Source organism: Anguilla rostrata, chromosome 4, assembly GCF_018555375.3.
Source record: "Anguilla rostrata isolate EN2019 chromosome 4, ASM1855537v3, whole genome shotgun sequence".
NCBI classification, from domain to species: domain Eukaryota; kingdom Metazoa; phylum Chordata; class Actinopteri; order Anguilliformes; family Anguillidae; genus Anguilla; species Anguilla rostrata.
In genome coordinates this window covers 15,457,249-15,477,320 of record NC_057936.1, presented here as the reverse complement: position 1 = coordinate 15,477,320, position 20,072 = coordinate 15,457,249, and the positions used below count along the sequence as shown (strand labels likewise).

Genomic DNA, 20,072 nt, shown 5'->3' with positions numbered 1-20,072 from the left:
ATGTTGCGATTGGTAGCTATCTACACTGTTTTGTGAAAAGACTTTTACACTGATGCCTCCTAGAGGCAGTCATATGTACCACTTTGTTTTACACACTAGAACTGCTTACCATTGTAACTATATAGTTCAATTCATTTTTATCCGAAACCTTTTCGAGTTTGATAATACTTTGGTTTTAGCTATTAATGTGAGAAGACTATCATGTTGCTGATTGGAAGTTACTAGTGAATCATTTGACTGATCCAAGCGCCAATGTAGCCACTTGTGTTTCTGAACTGCTTACCTTGTACTAAGTTCAATCTCTCTCCACCCTTTAAGAGCATGAATAACCTACCTAGTTTAATTAATGACTCGTCATAGTACTATTATGTCCTTATTTGAATACTAACTAAAGTTGGGAAATAATGCCCTCCATACTTAGTTGCTCTCAGAAGGATCGTACACAAAGGAGCATTTGGTGATGCTTCTGGCGGTAAGGGGGACCCAAGGTGTTGTACTTTGGGCTGGTGAGGGACTGGAGAGAGGACACCAGACCTAATCCGTGTGAAGAACGCTGGTCATATCCTTAATGAGGTACCTCTCCACCCCCACCTTGCCCTCCAAATCCCAACACTAAACTGAACACAACGGGAACAGTCGGACCTCTCCTGTGGCAGATCTAGTTAAATCACTAGACCGTAGAGCTGCAGGGTCTTTAAAATAAACACCCAGTTTAAAAACCATTACGGCCCACTGCCGCCACAATACATTAATGTGCGCTGTGTGATAACAACACTGATCTTTCAGGAAACAACGCTGTGTTTGGATATATACTACAAATTGGGAGAAAATGTAAAATTAGGAAATAAACTGCTCCAAAAGATCCATAGATTACTGTTTTTAAACCGGTGTGCCACGGCATACTACTGTGCTGTCAGAACGCACTGTGGAAAATCGTCAGATTCCAGAACAATTAAACGTGTGAAACATTTTCTAATGTTATAGTGGTTAATGGGATAGTGGTGTGGCAAGGAATTTTTTGATCATAAAAAGTGTGCAGCGGTAGGACAGTGTTGGGAAATGCTGATATTAAATGACAAAACAACTTGAAAAGCCTTGCAAAGGAAGTGACATCATGTGGAACCTGTCCGTTGCAGAAGGAGTACAGGAAGGATCTTGAGACAGAGATCCGTGGGAAGGGCATGGAGGTCAGTGCAGAGCTGCCAGAGATCCAGAGGGCCAAGAGGGCCTCCCAGATGGCCAGCCAGGTGAGGATGGGTGCCTCTGTTTCAGAAATAAACTACATTTCGGTGCAGCTCTGAACTATATTGTAGTTCACCGGACAAAACCATTACAATTTACGGAGAATATGCAAACAAACACTGAGATGTTACACCCCTAAGAACGGATAAAAAGGAGAGAAGTATTTCAAGCTGGGAGATATCCTTGATTACAGATGACTAAAGATTCACCTAAAATTTTAAATATACAGGTGCAGATTTAGGTTATAACCTCATTTCTACAAAGGCTCCCTCTAGTGGTCAACTAATTACACTATAAAGTCAGTACCACACATAGAGAAATGCACCTAAATTCAAGTATTCAGGAAGACTGAACCATGGAAAAAAAGTTTTTGTGTGGACATCACAAATTTTACTGTGTGAGATGTACTTGTAGACTGGCCGACAAACAGTGTAGCTGGAACAGAGTAAATTGTGAGAGTTGCTTTGTTGTGTATAGTGCAGTCTACAGCAGGATTATGGCTTGCTCCAATCATATCTCCTCCCTGGCTCTGGACTAACCCTGTATCCTCAGATTTATCTCAAGCAGGTTCTTGCTTTATAATCCAGTACGTCGTTGAACTCGAGTCGTATCTCTTCACAAACAAGCTTTTCATTGTTTTTGTTTGTGATTTTTGATTGGAGTTCATTTTTAAAAACTGCTTCTTGCCAAAACATTTAAAACCAGAATTGGCCTGCAGTACTATAATCCTACTGCATTTTTGTTCCTAATGGTAATAAGGATGTTCCAAACACGATGTGTCATTGCTTTTTTTATCAAATTGATTTGATAAAAGCACATTTGCCATTTTTTTCATGTTCATCTCCATAAAACAAATTAACGCTTGGTCAATTGAGTGCAATGGAACTTTAAAGATTTTCTGCTGTGATTAGCATACGTAATGTTAAGTCCTGATGAAATTAATTGGGCTTCTAACGCAATATTAGCCCTACATCCCCTGTCCCGGTGTCATTACAAGAGAAAGCAGTGCTGAAACATCTCTCTGCACTTTGAGCCTAGCATTTTGGCTCTTTTTTTAATTAAATGGGCTGTGCTTTATACAGAGATTTTTAGAATTTCATCATGGTGAATGAAAAAAACAATCCCCACAACTGACTTTATAAAGGCACCCGTGTTTATTAGATAGCCTAGCTCATTTGTAAAATGGACGTGTACTTTTGGTGGTTGTGAGTAGTTTTTAGCCAGCAGCAGAAATTAATTACAGTGGCTAAGCAACAAAAGGCTTGATTAGTCAAAGTGAAGAGGCCTTCGGAAAACACAGAGAGGAGCGATAGGAACACTTTGGTACTGGAGGTCATTTCATTTCTGAAGAGACATTAAACAGAGGGCCTACATTACTGCTGTAATCAAAGACAGCGTGGCGCTAATAAAAGATGGACGTGGAAGTGGTAACCATGGAGTCAGTTTCTCAGTCAGGCACTCTGATTCTGAGCGTCCAATTACCCCTTTCAAACTATGAACTATTGTCTTCCCACCACAACTGATATGGAGTGAATATTCTCGCCTGAAATTTCCCTCTTGCATAACCCAAGTTGGCACTGCTCACAGTCGTTGGATAAGAACAAACTCAATCACAGTAAAAACTATTCTTGAAAAAAATGTGCATTAAAAATCCAGCTAGTTCTGTCAGAATTTTTGTTTCTCGTGCAGATATTTATTTTTCAGCCAGTGGTAAAATAATAGAATGTTTACATTAACACTACATTAATGGCTGGATAGAGAAGGGGACAGGGGACTGACCTGTACTGGTGCTGTTGTTACAGAAAGAGTACCGTAAGGACTTGGAAACAGAGATTGTAGGGAAGGGCATGGAGGTGAGTGCGGATGTACTGGAGATACAGAGAGCCAAGAAAGCCTCGGAGATCACTAGCCAGGTGAGCTCTACATCAGACTGCAAAGCCATGTTACGACACAGCAAAGCATTCAAGCCCACGTTTAAGCCCACAATCATGGCTAATGTTGCGTCAACACACCACCATGCAGAAAACCACAATATAACACAACACAGGTTAGTAATCAGGCAAGCTAACCCACTCTAAGAACACAGTTCAACCCAATGCAACTCATCTCCAAGGATTATTAGCTAGATGCTGTAGGACATACTACTACAGTACCACATATTATCACTTTGCGAAAAACTGAACAGCTACAGCAGAAAAAATGTTTTCTTGTCAAGACTCTCACCAACTCACATACTCGCACAACATCAGTCATGCAATATAAAGGGTATCCGGCTGAAGACAGAAAGGTCAAATACTGCCCCAGGGCTACATCACTCAGTGCCCACGCTCACTGACAGTGCACTGATCATTTCATTACTTAGAAATAGATGCTGGCCTCCACACACTGTAAAATTCAATGCCTTTTTCAGTCTGCAGCACATTCATAAATCATTCATAGTAACAGTGAGACTACACGTGTCTCCTCTTTCCAGTGACTAATGAGAAATCATTTGTCAAGCACTTCACATAATAATTGCGACATTTAGCATCAAAAAAGCCATCTTTTTAGAATGATAAAGGTTTAAATTTTTTTCTTTGTTTGAATTAATAAGAGCTAGTGTTGTTTTGTTAATGAATGAGAGTGAGGTGAAGAGAACAAAGGATGCTGGGTATTCTTCATGTCTATGAAGGCCACCTGTCAGTCCTGTTGCTGGAGGATGTAAGATCTTCTTGCTTGTGATTGGCTATTGCAGACCTCCTATAAACAGCTGTCTCAGCTGAGGGAGAATTCATACGGCACAGTTACGGACACTCCAGAGCTCCTCCATGCCGCCTACCTAAAGGACGTATATAGCCAGGTATGGTAGTCTTGCACACACAGAGAAAGGTGTTTGCACAGTATTGTGGGAAATTGAGGCCTTTCCGGTTTGAGTGTGAGTTGTGTGTCACCGGTGAGGGAGGTATTTAATGTATGCTAACATACTGCAAGCATCGTCATGGCAATGGTGTTATTACCATGGTGCCCATGACTGTAGCATCATGCAATGGTGGGTTACAAGCCAAGTTTTTCCACCTCCCCTGACCAGAAAAAGTACAAGGACGAAGCGGAGAAGCTAAAGGGCTCGTACGCAGTGATGTCAGACACTCCAGAGATGGAGAGAGTGAGGAACAGCCAGAGGAACATCAGCTCGGTACATTACAGTTCATTACCCATTACTCCTTAAATTATTACACTGCTCGAGACATCATTAAACTCTATGCTTTTAACCACACACTACTCCTTACATCACACACTAAACCTTACAGTATTACGTACTGAACCTCACATCATGTGCCTTACAAAACACGCACTTTATTTTATATTATTACATGCTGCAATATAAACATCACATGACACTGTACATCACTGCTATTCATTTCACAACACAGTACCCCTTACATCAGTTACATCAGTGCTTCCTGTTCCCTTGCTATTAGTCATAACCTTTGGCATCGCCTATCTTCGCAGTTGCGATACTCATGGGACTCAAAGCTGCTCAGGAGCTTGATGTCATCAGTCACTGAAACTCCTGAAATCATCCTCGCCAGGGAGAACTCTAAGAAAATCAGCAATGTAAGCGCTCTTTGTCACACATCAGAAACCTTCGCATCAAGTTATTATTCATGTTTGCTTTCCTTTTCGTGTACCACCAAAAATGCATCTGTTCTACTGAGTTAAACGAAGAGCCTAGTTTCAGCAATACATTGCTATATTACACAGTCAGAACTGTGCACTGTACAGGATATGTAGACTCCAGCTACATGTGATGCCAAAGTGGCGCGCTTGGTGCCATTCATTCAGGTCTCTCGCCCAGTAACTTGTTTTTAGAACAAAGTCAAACTACTTTTCATGGCCGACCTCAGTTAGTCCTTAAGATCTTGTGGCCACAATGCCTGTGTCTGTATTGCCTAACTGAAAGCTATTTTACATTTGCTCATAAATTTGTCAATGACATTAGGATGATCTTTGTCATGTTCTTTCATTGTACAAAATGTTAAACACAAAATAACTTTAACGAATGTGTTAAAACATGTCTTGGTAAGTGACTTGTAAATTCCAGAGCTTGATATCTAAAAACTGAACTCTGCAAACAGAACCCTGTATTTGCTACCTCCTGCTTGTAGGGAAAGCTTTGTTAGGTGAATGCAGGGCATTGTGCAACACTCTGCTGGCTGTGTTCAGGTGCAGTACAGGGAAGAGGTGGGCACAGGGACTGCCGTGAAGGACACCTTTGAGATGGAGAGGGTCCGGAGGAACCAGGAGAACATCAGCACCGTGAGAATCAAACCTCTGACTCTTAGCAGTGCGGAACAGGCAGCGTGGCTATGCTAGCTATGCCATGGAACAAGGGTAGAAGAATTTGCGAGAGGGTGGAACTTGTGTAAAGTGGACAAAGGCTCAATAATATGAAAACACACTGTAAATAAATAATATATTATTTGAAACTGAATACCTTTGAACAATGCATCAAGCGTTTCTCAAAATTCTTAGTAACATGGCAACATCTCCTTTGTTGTTTTGGTTTGTTGAGGGGATTTTAAAGCCTATCTTTTAAAACCCACCCTGCTAGCCTTTGCATAACAGCACTGTCCATTAGTGAACCACACTAAACAATAGCCCATTGAAAGAAAGCCAACACTCTGCTGGCTGTGTTTAGGTGCAGTACAGGAAAGAGGTGGGCACAGGGACTGCCGTGAAGGACACCCCTGAGATGGAGAGGGTCCGGAGGAACCAGGAGAACATCAGCACAGTGAGAATCAAACCTCTGACTCTTAGCAGTGTGGAACAGGCAGCGTGACTGTGCTAGCTGTGCAATGGAACAAGGGTAGAAGAATTCGCAAGAGGGTGGAACTTGTGTAAAGTGGAAAAAGGCTCAATGTTAGCATTACACACTAAATAAATAATATATTATTTGAAACTGGATACCTTTGAACAATGCATCAAGCGTTTATCAAAATTCTTAGTAACATGGCAACATCTCCTTTGTTGTTTCGGTTTGTTGAGGGGATTTTAAAGCCTATCTTTTGAAACCCACCCTGCTAGCTTTTGCATAACAGCACTGTCCATTAGTGAACCACACTAAACAATAGCCCATTGAAAGAAAGCCAACACTCTGCTGGCTGTGTTTAGGTGCAGTACAGGAAAGAGGTGGGCACAGGGACTGCTGTGAAGGACACCCCTGAGATGGAGAGGGTCCGGAGGAACCAGGAGAACATCAGCACAGTGAGAATCAAACCTCTGACTCTTAGCAGTGTGGAACAGGCAGCGTGACTGTGCTACCGGTGCAATGGAACAAGGGTAGAAGAATTCGCAAGAGGGTGGAACTTGTTAGCATTACACACTGCAAATAAATAATATATTATTTGAACCTGAATACCTTTGAACACTGTATCAAGTGTTTCTCAAAATTCATAATAACGTGGCAACATCTCCTTTGTTGTTTTGGTTTGTTGAGGGGATTTTAAAGCCTGTATTTTAAAACCCACCCTGCTAGCCTTTGCACAACAGCACTGTCCCAGAGTGAACCACACTAAACAATAGCCGATTGAATGAAAGCCAACACTCTGCTGGCTGTGTTCAGGTGCAGTACAGGAAAGAGATGGGCACAGGGACTGCTGTGAAGGATACCCCTGAGATGGAGAGGGTCCGGAGGAACCAGGAGAACATCAGCACAGTGAGAATCAAACCTCTGACTCTTAGCAGTGTGGAACAGGCAGCATGACTGTGCTAGCTATGCTATGCAGAGTGACTATGCTAGCTATGCTATGCTTATGGCCAAGTGGGTAACCCATAAAATAACCCATTGAAAGAGAGGTTCAGCTGGCCACACCCCAGTACCAAAACAGCCAATCAGAGTGGCAGTTCTGGCCAAGTCTGAATTGGACAGAAACTAAGAACTTTAACTCCAGTCTCCCATATTAAAGGAACAGTTTATGTTGCGGTGGGGGGCTTGGTACATGTATCTCAGATATATTAAATGAAAAATAACAAGAATGGGAGCAAATTAACGCATCAAAGAGCATTATAATATTTTTATGACAACCTGGTAACCAGTCTCATTTTGAGAGTCGTTTGTTCATCAAATACTCTAGTGGCCCACTGAATCCCCTCTGGGTATTTATGTTGTGTTCTCGGAAACTCAAAGGTTTTTGGTTTGTATGTGTAATTGTGAGGAGCCTTTTGATTTTATGCACTGTTACATGCCAATTGTGCTGTGAAAGCTGACATGTTCTCACAGGTGAAATATAAGAAACAGCTGGGCCAAGCCACTCCTGTAGGAGTGACTCCAGAGATGGAGAGAGTTCGTCAGAACCAGGAGAACATCAGCTCGGCAAGTCTGCTATCACTGGCTCATCACTGTGATGTTATTCCTGTATTGCATGTCTGTTACCATTGGAACAACATCACTGTGATGTCATCACTATATCATAAGTCTGGTCCCAATGACTTGGGTAACCAGTTAATCCCCCCTTGTTTTCTCGCATTGTACTTCAGTCCTCCGTCAGCTCAAGTGCATCAACGTCACTGGTATTGTACAATTTAGTGCTTGAAACATTGCCCCACACAACCTCATAACTCTGTTGTACTTCATTGTAGCTGGAGTGAATGGGGAGGTCTGGAGCGGGTGCTTTCTGTGACCCTGTGTTGCCGCGCATTTTAGGTGAAGTACCAGCGGGGGTTGCAGGCGATGAAGGGGCGGGCTTGCTCGGCGGTGGACACGCCCGAGCTGAGGCGTGTTAGGAAGTCGCAGAGCAGCATCTCCATGGTAGCGTGAGGGTGGCCATGACAACAGAGCTGCCCACGGTGGAGTAACACCACTCACTGTGCTCACTGTGGCTGGGACTGCAGCACTCTTAACTCCCCTGACAAGGGTAAACCCCACGTCCCCTCTGCCCGGACGAGGGAAAGCGCAATGACTCCGCCAATGTTTTCATTCACGTATATTTAACATTTTATTAATATTTTGTTTTAATGTTTTTATTAATAAAACACTTTTACACCTCTGGTTTCAGTGTGTTATTTTTGTTGTTGGCTGACCAAATGCACCCTTACTCACAGTGTGAACTCATTGTGTGTGTGTTGTTTGTGTGTGTGTATTTGTGTGTGTTGTGTTGCCTGTAGGTGTATGTGTGTTTGTCTGTCTGACGTTTGGCAAATTGGAATTGGTGTGTGTGATAGTTTGAAATTTTTGCATGTAGATCATTACAAATTGTGTGATTCTTCACTATTCTTAACAGACTAACTAAACCCTATGCAACTTTCTAGTTACAGTTGTGGAGCAACTGTGGAAAAGGACATTCGTAACAGAATGTTTGATCTGACAGGCGAAATACCATGAAGACTTTGAGCGGACGAAGGGCCGAGGGTTCACCCCGGTGGTGGACGACCCGAACTTGGAGCGAGTCCGCCGGAACAACCGGGTGATAAGCGACGCGGCGTACAAGGGGGTGCACCCGCAAGTGGTGGAGATGGACCGCAGGCCAGGCATCATCGTCGGTGAGTCTCTGCCTCTCAGGTCTCTGCTCATCGGCATCTACGAGCTTCCGCAGGGTCTGGGAACCCTTTCCACACCTGAAACTGACAATGTTGCAGTTTCAGTCTGGGTGGACAGGTGGTACCTGTGGTGATCCTGTGGTCCTATCATGAGCCCAAGCTCTCCTTTTGCTTAGCTGTGCTTTAACTATCTACTTAAGATTACTGCAGTTAAGAGAGTTGATATTTGATCTTTCCCATTGACTCTCTGTCTGTCTGTCTGTCTCTGAATAACCTGACTTTCTCTCTGCTCTGCGAAAGACCTGAAGGTGTGGCGTACTGACCCAGGCTCCATCTTTGACTTTGACCCTGTGGAGGATAACATTCAGTCTAAAAGTCTGCAAAAAATGTCGGGTACTGCTCACCTCACCCTCCAATTCACTCCATTCTAAAATCTCTGAACTCTGCAAGTTTTTTTTCTGCCTATTTATGCTGTTATTCTACTTTTTAAAAACTCCTTTTCTGTTCCTTAATTGTGCAATATTCCCTTCTTTTTTCCTATTTAGTATTTTCTAGTATCTGTAAGTTCATCTGTTGCTGCATAATTCTTTTCCCAATTGCCTTTCGTTTTTATTCTCTGTATTTTCTCACCCGTTCACTCTTGCCGTTGGCATCCTGTCTCTTGTCTGTTGTCTTTGTCGCCCCCGTGTGGCTGTCGGGGGTAGAGCGTGCAAACCGCCTTAGCCGCCAGCAGTCTCAGCAGTCTCTGCATTCCCAGACCCAGTCAGTGAGCTCCCTGGGGTCTGAGCTGTGGGACAAGAGTCTGTCTGTCTACAGCAGCAGCTCTGCACAGCAGTCACAGGACAGAGGTAGCGCACGGTCTCAAAAACACCAAAGCACCAGCTAACCCAAACACACACGCGTGGAGAGATGTGTTTAAGGACAAACACTTTTGAACACACACAGACTCGTATTCACACACAGTAACACAAAATAATAGAGACGCATGCCCATACAATGAGAGTTAGTATTGACTCACTCACTGATTGCACTCCCTTTCCACATGTGTCTCTTTTATATGCAAAAATTCACACGCGTTCTGTATTAAATTTCCCTGTTCCAAAAGCATTGAGGTATTCTTGTAAACTCAGAACACCAATGTCCTCCCATAAGCACATCTCCTGGAAGCTAGCCTCTCTCCCTCCACTCTCTCAGCGTCTGTTCACCATGTGCCTTTTACAATGGCTCGTCCAATCACAAGCAGCTGCATGGTCTTCCCAGTGATCTGAAGGGCACTCCAGGCGCCGATTCAATGCTTGAGATTTGTGTTTGACTGCATTCTTTCCTGCCTGACACCAGACTCGTCAGTCACGTTTTGTTCACAGGATGTGTCCCTTTAACTTCCCTTTTGTTTTTCTCCTGTGATTTGATGACCTAACCTGCACCATAACTGAAATGCTCCTCCAGGTCTACCATTCCCACAGGATGTCTTGAAGACGTAAAGCGTCCTCATTTGTCTTCCTTCTCTAAATGACTAAACTGCTTCTCTCAATGTTTTTCCTTGATTTTCCATTTGTTTGGATGACTTCGAACGGCAGCCCCCGTCCTGCCTGGAGCGTACCAACAGAGCGGGCACCAGCAGGGGTATGGCTACATGCACCAGACCAGCATGTCGTCTGTGAGATCTGTGCAGTCGCCCCCTCATTCCACCACCATGGTGAGTCCCAGTACTTTTAACAACTTGTTTCCTTTCTATTTCAAAGCCTTTCAGTGAACGTATTATACTAACACACGGTTTAAGAGAATAATGTATGCACTCAGTTTGTGTCATCCCAAAAAAACCATAAGATAAGGGGAATAAGATTTACTCCCTGTTGGCTTACCTTGTCAGGTAGAAGACCATGAGTGCCCACATGCCCACATAACTGCATACAGTTGATGTATGTTGATAGTTGACAATTTACAGAATATCACTTGGCACATGCTTGGTCGTGTCTCTTAATGAATATAAACAACATTCATCAAAGCTGAACATTTCTGCTTCAACCGTAGAATCTGACAGAGCTGGATCATTCGGTTAGTCTATGGAATCTGTGGCTGCATTTGATTGATGTGTTTTAACAGTCCCGTCCCTGTGCTCCAATCCACTCCCCACAGCAAAGAGTATACCGGGCACTGTACGACTACGCGGCGCAGGACCACGACGAGGTGTCCTTCCGGGACGGTGACGTCATCATCAACGCGCAGCCCATCGACGAGGGCTGGATGTTCGGAACGGTGCAGAGGACGGGAAAATCCGGCATGCTCCCCGCCAACTATGTGGAGTGTTTAAACTAACTGTAATGCCTGCGCCTTACGCTACGGGCACCCCAGCCCCAGTCCTGGAGGGCATATAGCAGGGTCTCTTTGAGTCACTACATCTCGGCACCAGGAAGCGTAGTTCAGTTTGCGCCCTGTGGACACAGCGATTTAGGGCTAACAATCCTGGTTCTTCAGAGCCACAATGGCCTATGTCAACAATGGACTATGTCTTCAATGATCTTTGAGAATTGAAAACATTGTCATGCATATTAATTATTACAGAAAGTTATTCCTCCAATGAAGCACATGCAGTATTTTCCTGATATTAAAAAGAGGAGAGATTTGTGGCTTTGCTGGACCAGGGTTGGTCAGCCTGGATAAAAGCTTGTAGATACTACAATCCTTCATAAGTAGAGCTGGGAGAGTGTTTTCCCCTATTTTATTTTACTACCTTTTTCATTTAGAATTTAACTAACCTTTTATTTTATTTTTTTTAAGTGATAGAAGCATTGAGGAGAATGACCTTTCAGTACTAAAAATAATATAGTACTGTTGTCTTATCTCTATAACGCACTGCTTCATGTTGCATTTAGCACAACTGATCTGACACTTTTTTTTGGTAGATCTGCAACATACAAGTAATGCTGGTAGGCCTGGTAGTTAACATAACTTCTTGCTGTGGGTTTATTTGAGGCCTGTATTACAGTTTCTGGTATGCAAAATGTTGGGGTTTAATAGACACAAATGTATATTTTGTCTTTAAAATCATATAGATAAGGGGTCACTGGTGAGACTAAAACTAAAAAAGACTTTCAATTAGCATTAAGCTACAAATATAATATAATTTCTTTTTCGAATGGTAAGTTATGGGGTGTCATGCTTTATTTATTCAGTACAATAACTCGGGTTTACGCTTTGATTTTGGGATAGAAATATTGTATGAACCTGAAAGGATGCAAAACAGCCTCAAATATATGGCAGAAATGCTTGCCTTAATCGAGGTTGCTGAGCATTCTCGTGGATCTCTGCCTGCACGACATAGAAATGCTAACGTAACAAAATGTTGAAAAAAAAAGCTGAAATAGTAAGTGAATTCTGAATTTAACAGAGGATAACACCCCTTAAGTGCTGGGCATGTACGCAACATGGCAGCGCAAAACACGACTGCGGGTGCTGTAAGCTAAGCACTCACTGAAAACTTCATCAACCTATATAATTTATAAGTTGGACTTTATGTTTTGTAGCTTATACAAGGTTGGGCTCTGCTTGTTATAATTTTTTTTTAAATGTACTTTGACAGAATTTTCACCATCAAAATCACGTGTGCACTTACATATGTTATCTCGATTGCCGGATTGTTTCTTCTCTTGCTTCATAGCCCCTTTACGCATTTTCCCAGTACACAATACTTTCATTTTAGGGTTAAATTAAAATGGATAGTTTAAACAGAGACGAATATTTATTTGTTCTGAGAATAACGAAAAAATCAGAAACGGTGATGTTTCGTTTATACGAACCTTTTTGTCTTGACATTCTGCTCTTCCTAGTAGAGATGAAAAGAACAAGTATTTTTTCCCCCCAGTGTTTAAGCATCGTCACTGATTTTTTTTGTTTAAGCTGATATAATAGATGAATCTCAAATGTCGTCACCTCTTGTTTTGTAAGCAGTTTAGTTTTGTTTCGTTATTAATTGCAGTGTGTCCCGTGAGAAAATAAACAGCTTTGTCAAACCAGACTTTTGGTTAATCCGTGTATTCCTTAGCGCAAATGACTGCGAATGATGTAAATGTATAACAACGTCTTGGCCCTCTCTCTGCGGCGTGATGATGCCCCTTGTGATGAAGATCGCTGAAGTGCATTGCAAATGCGGCGTAAGGGGGGTAAATCGACTAATGTACTATATATTATTTTACACACGTAAACAAAAAATCATAATAATTTCTAAAAAACTAAACTAAAAACTCGTTCACTTTCTCCAAATAAATGCCATTTCTTGTTCCTTTTGTGCGTGTGGTTTAATTGCTTGGCACTTAATTCTCTATACTTATAATTATTATGTAGCCTAAAATACACTGAATTCCTACTGGAGCCAAGATTATTAATTGCATAGCAAGTAATGATTCACTCTTGAGCATAAAAAATAATGAAGTGGTTAAACTGTAATATAAGCGGGGACACCCATGCAGTAGCCATGGTTTTGGGGTGTGGCAACTACTGCAAATCACTTCAGTGAAGTCAAACAAAACTGCATTAGGGGACGAGCTTATGTACTTGGCAGCTGTGGAATTCCGACTGTTCTTTCAAAAGAAGCACATAAAAGGAAACATGTAAGTAAAGGACCTATTTATAAACATTACTTTATTACTATAAGCAGTACCGGGAAGTGGCGCCTATTCTACCTCACTTCACGGAAGAGAAACTGTAGAACTAGAGCATTAGGGAACTCGCTTATGTACTCGACATCTGTGAACAATGGTTTGAAAGGAAGCACATACAGGAGTACATGAGAAAAGTAAGTAAGTTACATATATATAGACATTATTTTTGTTTCATATGGATAATGTGACAGTCTCTTGATATTGTATTATGAGTCTTTAAGACATTTTCTGGGAGCTTAATTATGTAGGGCAGTGCTTTTGTAGTGAGCTTGTGCATGAATAGGCCTCTTCACATTTGTATAGGTGTATTGTGTTCTTATATATTTACATATGAAACGGTATGAACACAAAGAGCTTGTATGAGCAATATCTACCCCTACGTTAAATGGCCCAAAAGGTTTTCACAAAACAAAAATATTTCCAACAAAACAGATAAACCAGTTTGTGTAAACTCGGGTTGGGCAGCGCAATAGTGGGTGTGGGAAATAACACACAGGTTGCCGTACAAGTTTGATGTTTAGTAATGCATTTGTGGTTTTAACAAACTCTGACCACATTTAACAGCAATGCATTATATATTTTTGCATTATGTTATATGCACAAGTGAATGCTCAAGTGATCATAGAATACTTGCTGATTGTTGAGAGAGAGAGAGAGAGAGAGAGAGAGTTAACAAACCTTTATTGTACAATACCTACAGCCATTCAGTAATAGCAAAAAGCAGCAAAAATTAAGAAATCACCCAATCAAAAAGAAACAATAGCTAGACACACACACCCAAAACAAATGAACAGAAAAAAGAGAAAAGGTCAAACAAAGCAATAGAACGCAATCCTGAAATATTCCTAGGTCCTGAATTTCACTATAGAAACTCTTGATCTGACAAGAGATTTATACATCTCAATGATGTTAACTGTTATCCCTGTTTCTACTTTTTTCTTCCTGCTGAGGTACACAGCCATCTGGGTGAGTGAGAGAGAGAGACTTTTATAAATCTTATCATTGGAATTAACCTATACCTTCATTTCAAATAGACTACTCTCATTTTGTAGCCATAGCCATTAGTTTAAATGGACCAATAATTAATTCAGCTGTGATCAGAATTTTCAATGGTTTCCTATGACATTGTTTGGTTTTATTCTTGTCTTTCTTTATATTATAAGCAGTATATTAGTAACTAAATTACAGAAATTAACTTAAAACCTGAACATCCTTGACTCATCACCGTCTTGTGTTACCGCTGGACTTCTACAGTTGTGTCTGGCCTGTGAAAATAGGGCCCATTGTTTGTGGTCTGGCCAATATGTCATGGTTTTAGATTGCAATATGTTTATTCACTTCTTCACGCCCATCTTATTGTTTTGGCAGAAATGGCATTACCCAACATCCTTGTGCTTGAGGAGCAATTCCGGTGTTCTATATGTCTGGATGTGTTCAACGACCCCGTATCCACTCCCTGTGGCCACAACTTCTGCATGGCCTGTATCGGAGGATACTGGGACAGCTGTGACCTGCCTCAGTGTCCTTTGTGCAAGGAGACTTTCGAAACAAGACCTCACCTCTGCGTCAACAAAAGCTTTGCAGAAATTGTTGAGCAGTTCAAGAGCTCGGCTGACGTGAATGCTAAACCATCTGGGACACCGCCTACCCCAACCGCTGCAGGAGTGCTTTGCGACATCTGTACTGAGGAGAAGCTCAAGGCTGTGAAATCCTGTCTAACCTGTCTGACATCTTACTGCGGCGAACACATCAGTTTGCACAGGTTCAATAAACACACGCTTTCTGACCCCGTGAGCATGGAAGGCCACATGTGCAAACAGCATGAGAGACTCCTGGAGGTGTTCTGTCAGACTGACGAGACTTGCATTTGTGCATTATGCGCCGAGAAAGACCACAGGACGCACGACACCATACTTGTAGAGAGGGCATGTGAAGAAAAGAGGGTAAAGTTCTCTTTACATGCGACAAATTTGGTGCTTGCCTCTCTTTTCAAGAAGAACCTTGATTGCAATAAAAAATGTTTCATCATAGCCAAACACACAGCTTATATAAGGTTCTATATGACTTTTTTCAAAATTAGTTTTGAACATAGGAATGTCTTTATAATGTATTTTTGCTTTGCAAACATGTTAAACTGCTGTACATTCAATACAAATAAATGCTATGCTATGGGACTCAAGCATTCTAAAGCTTGATGTCTTAGCACCATACTATCTACATAGAACCCTGAAAGCTCTCAAAAATTTATATTTAATTGCTATGGAATGATATAATACATTAAATGACCAAGGGATGAAATTTACTGTGAGGCAATCTTGTTAATACTAACTGTGAAAATATTTCAAAGAGCTTTGCACACTTTTGCAAGCTGTTTCCTTAGCCATTGATTTAATGAGTAGATGATGAATCTACAATTAATGAGAGGAGTTTCCATTTCTAATGTTGCTTCTTGACTTGAAAAGGAATTCACCAAAACAATTTTCACAGATTCAGTTTGGGAAAGTTGAAGAGGAGATAAACCAGATGATCCAGGAGAGAATAAAAAAGGTGGAAGACGTAAAGCGGACAGCAGAGCTCAGCAAAGTGAGTTGTGACAAGTGCTGCTATCTCACAGTAATGTGTTGGGCAGCATGCTTCATTTCAGATACCCTAATATCTTTTTGATATTGAAACATTGTCATCTTTGAACTATATTCTCAGTACATATTTTACCACATTGTTTAGCTTTCCCACGGCTACGTTATTACGTTTGTCCTGTTGTTCATGTTCACCAACGGGCTTCACTGCTTCTTCTCTCAGACTAATGCGCAGAAAGAAATTGAGGACAGCGAGCAAGTCCTCAATGCTCTGAGGCGCGCGATTGAGAGAAGCCAGTCCGAGCTCGTTGAGCTTATAAAGGAAAAGCAGGACGCTGCAGAGAAATGGGCGAAAGGATTTATCGAGAAGCTGGAACGGGAAATTGCCGAACTGAGGAGACGAAACGCGGAGCTGAAGCAGCTCTCGCACTCTGAGGATTATATCCATATCCTGCGGGTTAGAAACCATCACACTGTTTTGTCAAATGGGCAAAAATCAGCTAATTGCAGAAAATTTATTATGCCTTTCCTGTTGTAGAGTTTCCCTTCCTTGTGCACCATTTCACACATCAAGAGCCCGTCTGATGTCACTGTGTACGCTGATCCCTGCCTGGGAACTGTGCAGAAAATGTTGTTGCAACTGGTGGAGTTAATATCCGAAGAAGAGAAGAGGTTTTCCGCAAATGGTAAATTTCTGAAATGACTAACTGTGCTAATAGTATTGGACTGTGCACCTACTGAGCTTATTTTTAGTGTCACAGTTTTCTCGAAAGCAGTTGTCTCATCTACATTTCTCAGCGTGAACGAGGTCAGTAGAGCCTTCTTTAGTTGCATGTGTTAGGCAATTATCACATTACGCCTCCTCAGTCATCCACTCAGATAATACACCACTTAACGATGATTGACAGAAATGTTCCCACACTGTCACAGGCAGTATTCAGTGTAGTTACTAGACCCAAAGATATGTGTCAGAACCATATTTTAGTGTTGTGCAATATCATTGTTTTTTCACGTGGGAAGTAGCTTACATACATAGAAAGTATACCTACACAAAAATGATAAATTAGAAGGCTATTCATAATAATGAAAATGATTTGTAGGAGTAAGTTAGTAAAAATGAAGTAATATATATATTTTTAAAGTATCCTCTGTCATTGCTTGAAGATGCTGGGCCTAAATTTGTCTATATGAAATAAACACACCTTCCTGGATTGGTGGAGTTGGTTAGAATGGACAAGTAGGCCTATACTTTTTATTTCTGTCACAAAACTCCCTCGTTTTCCTGTGCAAATCATTTGCAACTGATGAGTTTGGAAGAAAATTTCTTCCCTTCATGTCAAATCCTGGAATAAAGTCCAGAGGGCCTTTTGTATAACAGGTGCACAGACTTGCGCTGTATAGTGCAACTTTATGCTTAAACAATGTTTAAAAACCTCTTCAGCAACATGACTTTGTCAGTTTGGATAAATTGCCTGGCCAAATGCAACTGACACTGTGGGCATTGCAGATTAAATGGACTTGGCATTAAGCCTTTGAGGGTTGACAGTTCCTGGTACATTTTCAACATGTAACTTGCATTATCTGAAAAGGATACAGCCACATTGAAATCCACCTCTGAGTTCAACCTGCAGTTCTTGGTGCCATCTGCAATTTAACAGTAATTTACTGCAGAAAGGTACACAGTATCAGCGACTTTCAGAACTGATGCTGGAAACTTTCCTTGCAAAACAAATGATTTTTGCGAACAGGTCATGACTCGTCTGTGACAAGACATGCTGTGAGCTGACTTGAGTTCAGTCCGTGGCACATACTTCTCCTAACAATGTATTGCAGAGAAGCTTGCCGTACCATTCATTATGCTTATTGAGAAATGCATGTCATTTGTGGTTATCTGGTTTTTCCAGTGGGATGTTAGTGCTCAAAAATGCATTGGGCAAGTTGTGGATCCAACACCCAAGGCTCTTTTGGGCCCTGCTGAGAGATGATTCCCTTTCTTGTTTGTCTTTTTTATGAATACAATGTTATTTTGTGTGCGTGTATGGATACATAGTAAACCACCCAGAATGTATTAAATCCATCTGCGGAATCTTAGTCAAGCAAAATCTGTTAGTGATGGGTTTGCTTTCATTTTATCCAAAAAAGTATCTTTGTGTTCTTGGAAATTGGTTTGATAATTTCTATCTTTTTATTGCAGATCTGGAGAGAATGCAGCAATATGCAGGTATGCAAATTCCTATTTTTTTCCTATTGTTTTTGGTGGTAGGCGGCAGGAATTGGCATGGCTGCGAAATATGGTTGCTATTGCAAAGACAGGAAAGTTAGTCATATTTATTATTTACAAGTCAGAGGACTATAAGAATTAACAAGCTAAAATTCTGACAGTATTTAATCTATTAGCTATAGCATTCTCAGATTGATTTTCATTGCATAAATCATTCATTCTCACATCTATTGTGAGCTAGATTTACACATTGAGTTTTCTTCTCATTTGACATTAAAAGTTCAACATTTGTTGCAAAATACATTGATTAATATATATATATATATATATATATTGAATTTATAATTGAATTTATATATATGAATTTCGTGAATGAGGAGAGAGATCGCCATTTTGATGAGCTATTTTTCCCCCTTCTCTGGCACCAGATGACGTGACTCTGGATCCTGCCACTGCCCATCCATGTCTTGTCCTGTCAAGTGACAAGAAAAACTTGTGGCTTGAAAACGCAAAACAGGACGTGCCTGATAACCCAGAGAGATTTGATCTGATTGTTGCAGCACTGGGAGAGCAAAATGTAAGTTCTGGAAGGCACTACTGGGAACTAGAAGTTGGAGACAAAACTGAATGGAATGTCGGAGTTGCTGCAAAGTCTGTGGATAGGAAGGGCTCCATCGTACGCAGTCCTGACAATGGATTTTGGACTTTGTGGCTGATAAATGGAAATGAGTACTACGCTTACACTGATCCTCCTGTCCAACTCGCCATGAATATGAAGCCTAAAAAAATTGGAGTATATGTGGATTATGAGGAAGGATGCATTTCCTTTTATAATGTAGAGGCAAAGTTGCATATCTACACATTCAGTGGGTGCAGCTTTAAAGAGAATGTGTACCCTTACTTTAATACAGGTGTCATTACTGGAGATCAAAACATGGCCCCACTCATAATCTCTCCTGTCGTTCCTAAAGAGTGAATGAAGATGTCTCTATGTTATCAGTACACATGATCTGTGTCAAAAAAACATAATTAGCACTCACATGTTCTTCGTCATTCTCAAGAGGAAATATTATTCATAGGTGCTCAGAAGATATTTTTCTTATGCGATAGGAGATTTTGAGACAAAATAACAAACTTTTTAAGATATGTAAAAATAAAGAGAAATAAAGTGCAATAATGTAATACGCATGCTATCTTTAAGAATAAATAAGAGCAGCTAAAACGCTTTTTGAAAGTATGCAAGGAATAAAAAAGTACTACTTCACTGGAGAAACCAAATTAGAGTGCCTTCAATGAAAAAAAGAGTAGTAGTGGTTTATCAAAGCCTATTAGGATCTAGGCATTTGCTGTAACATAAAAAAGGCCAACAGAATGCTGGGATATAGAGAAAACCAAGTTATATCAGTGTTATACAATGCCTCTATCAGACCACACTGAGTATTTTGTGCACTACAAGCAATAAATAGAAGTTCTGAGAAAGGTCAAAGAAGGACAAACCAATGTAGTCATTGGTTCCTGATATGAAATGTTAAATTTATGAGGAAAGACACAAGATAATCTCTTCAAGTTTAATAAAAAGAGACTATGGTGCCTCTTTCCTTTACTCTATGTATTCTACCCTGGCGCCAGCTCTGAAATAACTCCTGTAATTCTGACAATGAATCCCTCGTGTTGTACAATATCATTCTATTTGGAAGCATAAATACATAATCATTACAATAGCAGTGATGATTTTCAACAGATTTTATTTAATTTGTATTACAGGTCTGGGAAATATAACCATTTTCTTTGAACCCATTGCACCCTGGTGGCCTGGTCTCTTTGTCACATTGTTCACGTTTTAATTAGGCCTATGCTTTA

At 41.0% G+C, this 20,072-nt stretch overlaps 2 protein-coding genes across 21 annotated transcripts in view; both read left to right on the top strand.

Annotated features, from left to right (window-relative positions):
• Positions 1 to 12,772, top strand: part of LOC135252623 (nebulin-like) — a 57,129-nt gene extending 44,357 nt beyond the window's left edge. For 11 of the 17 annotated variants that reach the window (XM_064330911.1, XM_064330916.1, XM_064330922.1 and 8 more), the window contains 17 exons: positions 1,137 to 1,247; positions 3,045 to 3,155; positions 3,977 to 4,081; positions 4,310 to 4,414; positions 4,732 to 4,836; positions 5,446 to 5,538; positions 5,921 to 6,013; positions 6,394 to 6,486; positions 6,845 to 6,937; positions 7,502 to 7,594; positions 7,759 to 7,791; positions 7,925 to 8,029; positions 8,589 to 8,760; positions 9,058 to 9,150; positions 9,462 to 9,605; positions 10,335 to 10,453; positions 10,894 to 12,772. In XM_064330911.1, coding sequence (XP_064186981.1) covers positions 1,137 to 1,247; positions 3,045 to 3,155; positions 3,977 to 4,081; positions 4,310 to 4,414; positions 4,732 to 4,836; positions 5,446 to 5,538; positions 5,921 to 6,013; positions 6,394 to 6,486; positions 6,845 to 6,937; positions 7,502 to 7,594; positions 7,759 to 7,791; positions 7,925 to 8,029; positions 8,589 to 8,760; positions 9,058 to 9,150; positions 9,462 to 9,605; positions 10,335 to 10,453; positions 10,894 to 11,073 — 1,848 coding nt within the window. In that variant the 3' untranslated portion in view covers positions 11,074 to 12,772. Of the gene's footprint in view, positions 1 to 1,136; positions 1,248 to 3,044; positions 3,156 to 3,976; positions 4,082 to 4,309; positions 4,415 to 4,731; positions 4,837 to 5,445; positions 5,539 to 5,920; positions 6,014 to 6,393; positions 6,487 to 6,844; positions 6,938 to 7,501; positions 7,595 to 7,758; positions 7,792 to 7,924; positions 8,136 to 8,588; positions 8,761 to 9,057; positions 9,151 to 9,461; positions 9,606 to 10,334; positions 10,454 to 10,893 lie in introns of those variants that run through there. The other 6 variants (XM_064330910.1, XM_064330909.1, XM_064330908.1 and 3 more) reach the window with 6 other exon arrangements.
• Positions 12,773 to 12,920: 148 nt separating this feature from the next.
• On the top strand, positions 12,921 to 20,009 carry LOC135252626 (E3 ubiquitin-protein ligase TRIM39-like). 4 transcript variants are annotated; one of them, XM_064330933.1, is made up of 7 exons: positions 12,921 to 13,364; positions 14,784 to 15,358; positions 15,903 to 15,998; positions 16,215 to 16,448; positions 16,530 to 16,677; positions 18,186 to 18,212; positions 18,641 to 20,009. In XM_064330933.1, the coding sequence occupies exons 2-7, from the start codon at positions 14,786 to 14,788 to the stop codon at positions 19,186 to 19,188; spliced, it is 1,626 nt and encodes a 541-aa protein (XP_064187003.1). In that variant the 5' UTR covers positions 12,921 to 13,364; positions 14,784 to 14,785; the 3' UTR covers positions 19,189 to 20,009. The 4 variants fall into 4 exon arrangements, with proteins under 4 accessions (XP_064187003.1, XP_064186999.1, XP_064187000.1 ...); XM_064330929.1 differs by lacking the exon at positions 18,186 to 18,212 and having other exon boundaries at positions 18,614 to 20,009; XM_064330930.1 differs by lacking the exon at positions 18,186 to 18,212 and having other exon boundaries at positions 12,921 to 13,549; positions 18,614 to 20,009.
• Positions 20,010 to 20,072: the final 63 nt, after the last annotated feature.